General features: G+C 35.7%; 1 protein-coding gene across 1 annotated transcript; it reads left to right on the top strand.

Moving 5' to 3' along the window:
- Positions 1–798: 798 nt before the first annotated feature.
- Positions 799–3,103, top strand: LOC104773890 (the record flags this gene model as incomplete). Its single annotated transcript, XM_010498557.1, has 5 exons — positions 799–1,235; positions 1,714–2,261; positions 2,359–2,703; positions 2,790–2,843; positions 3,035–3,103. Coding segments are annotated over exons 1-5 (1,347 nt in total), but the record flags the coding sequence as incomplete, so codon positions are not given.
- Positions 3,104–3,663: the final 560 nt, after the last annotated feature.

Raw genomic sequence — 3,663 nt, forward strand, 5'->3', positions numbered from 1 at the left:
TAAAAATAACATTAAAAGTATAAAAATTTATATTGGAATGTCAATAGGAATAATAAAAAAAAAATCATTAAGAATAATTAAGAGAATTTAACCAGAATAGATAAAAAAAGGGGGAAAAGCAAAAATGCCCCTTTTTTCCTTCCACTTTTTAAAAATGCTTTTGGGAAGGGTCCATTTTTAAGGGTATCCATTTTTTTTGTGAAAACGACTTTTTTATCCTTAATAAAGGAAACCTAATTTTCTCTCCACTTCGCCGTGCTTCTCTCCTTCCTCAACCGACGATTCTCTCTCCATCCTTCTTCACTTCGTTCATCGGCGATTCTGCGCGGCGATTCTCGATCCTTCTTTGCGCCGATTCTCGATCCTTCTTCGCGGCGATTCTGTGCTTTCGTCTCTCGTACACGTAATTCCCGACATTGATTCTGGTTCTATCGCAGGCAGGTTCCTTCTTTCTTTGTTTCTTTCTGGGTTTATCAATTTGGACTATCGCTTTTTTAAATTTAGGGCTTTTAGATTTCTTTGATATCGATTTGGAATATGTAAACTCTTTTAAATTTGGATTTATGTTCTTGTAAAACAGTTTTTAAAAGCCCCTTCAGTTTCTTTGATATCGATCCAGATTCAGATCTGATGCATTCAGATCGATAATTGTGTTTGATATGGATTTGAAATTAGTAAAGTCTTGTAAATTTGGATTTTTGTTATCTCTTGTAAAACACTTTTTAGAAAGTCCCTGTTAAACTATTTGATATCAATTTTTAGATCGGTCGTAGTTGAATTATGTCGATAAAGTGTGTTGATAAGATGACTTCAGATCGATAACGTGTGATGTTGATTTTTAAAAACCCTTTTAAAACTCTTGTAAATCCGTTGAAAAGTCTAATTAAGTGTGTTTCTTTAACAGATGGCATCAAGTGATTTTGAACCCCTTGCACTACCAGAACCAACATATGGTATGGGTTTAGAACCAATTGTTGGAGCAAACATATGTCAACATTCGGACTTAAGCCTAGTTGCCAAAGTTAAACATGCATTAGGAAAAGCATCTTTCACGAAGCTTCAATCTTCCTTCCTTGGGCACATCATCGAACTTTCGGCCAGAGACATCAGATTTTCTGGGAAAATATTCCACTACTTGATGCTGAGAAGGCTGAAGACAAGAGGGAGAAACTTATGGTTTACAGTCGACATGCAACCTCTTCGGTTCTCCTTGAGAGAGTTCTTCCTTACAACAGGTAATTATAAAGTGTTTGCAATGGTTTTAAAACCCTTTTAAAACCCCTTTTAAAACCCTTTTAAAACCTTTTAAAACCCCTTTAAACTTTAAAATTGTTAAAAGCCCGTTAAAACCCTTTTAAAACTCTTTTAAAACTCTTTTAAACTCTTTTAAAACACTTTTAAAACTCTATTGTAAAAGGGTTCTTCCCGTTTTAAAAGTTTTAAAAGTTTTAAAACCTTTTTAAAACCCTTTTAAAACCCTTTTAAAACCTTTTTAAAACCTTTTAAAAACCTTTTAAAACTATTGTAAAAGGGTTTTATAAGGTTTTTTAAAACCTTTTTAAAACCTTTTAAAACTATTGTAAAAGGGTTTTTCCCGTTTTAGAAGTTTTAAAACCCTTTTAAAACTCTTTTAAAAGGGATTTAAAAGGGTTTTAGAACAGTTTATATTAGGCAAGTTTGAACAAACTAACATCATTGTTTTATTAAACATAGGGATTCAATGCGAACCTATTCATAGAGAACCAAGGAATAACGGCAAAGATCCAATTAGTGAACCATATTCTTGGGCGGTGAGAGGAGATTACACTTTAACTCAACTTCAATATCGACTATTTAATGAACCAGAAGAGGGTGAAGAACCTTTGGATGACAAGGAAAAGGAATGCCTCGCTGCAGTGGTATTAACAGAAGCTATTTTGATGACACCAAATTCAACAGAGAAGATACCTCTGTCTAGGCTTAAGCATGCATCGGATTTCGAGATGTATACAGCCCAACCATGGGGCAAGGAAGCGTATAACATTCTCGCCACATGCATTCAGAAATTCGATAAAAATACTTGGTCAAAAGGTCAGTATAGTGTCAAGGGATTTCCCATGGCGTTATATATATGGGCCTTGAGTGCTGTTCCAATTTTTGGTGATACATTTGCGAGAAGATGTAATTTTTCCAGAACATTCTATCCACTGATTCTCAACTGGCAATCAAGTCGTTTTGCAAGGTTTGATGATATTGTTGAAGCTATTAAGACAGCAACTTGTGTAAGTTTTGAATTCTATTAAAAGTGTAGTTTTGATTATTCATTGGTTATCTATATTTGATGAGTTTTGTTTTGATGGATTTTGATTATTTTTGTAGGTTGAAGTCAAAACAATAATTGGAGATCCACAAGAATATAAGCATTTGGTTGATAAAGATGACAATGATTTTGAAGAAGTTATTGGCTTGGTTATGAAAGGCTATAGGTTGAAGAAAGAAGAATGGTCTTCTAGATTAGTTGATATTTACTATGCTTTGGGAGAGTTGGGTGACAAAATGGGGGAAAAATTGCCAGTCTTTGAGAAACAAGAGAAAATGGAGAAAAATTTGTCAGATTCAGAAAAACTTGACATAATCCTCTTTATGTTAGATGACTTCAACAAAAGACTAGAAGCCATTGAAGAAGCTGTCAAAACCACATCAGGGAAAGATAAGGATAAAGGAGTAAGATTACAAGATCGCACCTTTTCGCATATATTGGACACTAAACTCTTTAAACTGAGCTCCTTTTTTTTCTTTTCCCTTTGCAGTCTCACGAAGATGAAGATGGACAGAATAGAAATGAAGAGGTTATAAATGAAGAGGTCAGTATCTATTTTAAAAGTTTTAAAAGTCCCACATCAAAGTTTTTTGTTTTAAAAGTGTTTTTAACGGATTTACAATATAACACTGATTAATGGGCAACCATAGTGACTTAAACCTTTTAAAACCCTTTTAAAACAAAATGTAAAACCTTTAAAATGATGTTGTTATATGTTCTTTTGTTTTGTTGCAGGCTGGCAAACAAAATGTTGATGGAGATATTGCTAGAGAAGATTTTGTAGAAAGCCAGTCTGCAGATTTCGTAAAATTTTCCATATTTAGCACTTTCCATTTTTGGAAACTTTCCACTTTTGGAAACTTCTATTTCAGGAAACTTTCCTCCAAAAATCCCGCCTCACGGTAACTTTGTACCCCGAGCACCACCTCATCTTGTTACTGAGTCGCACAACCAACCACCCCAAGCGACCGAGTAAACAAGAGAGATGGGCTGAAATACTCCATTCCCGCTCCAGCCACGGATTACAGATGGGACCTAGCTAGATAAGTTTAAGTTGCGGCTTGCTTCTCATACCACTTCTTAAACCTTGCCTTCATCTTCGCCTCAGGCTCCCAAGTCTGCTCCTCAACACCATTACAGTCCCACAGGACTCTCATGAAAGGAATCTTCTTCTTCCGAAGTTCCTTGATCCTCCTCTCGAGAACCCTCACTGGTCTCGCCTCCACTGTCATGTTAGGCTGAAGATCCTCAGGAATCTTAGCCAACACCCGCTCACCCTCACGGAGACACTTCCGCAACATAGACACATGGAAAACATTATGGAATGCACGCATAACCTCGGGTAACTCCAGTCTATATGCCAT

Source organism: Camelina sativa, unplaced genomic scaffold (genome assembly GCF_000633955.1).
Source record: "Camelina sativa cultivar DH55 unplaced genomic scaffold, Cs unpScaffold00723, whole genome shotgun sequence".
Lineage (NCBI taxonomy): Eukaryota > Viridiplantae > Streptophyta > Magnoliopsida > Brassicales > Brassicaceae > Camelina > Camelina sativa.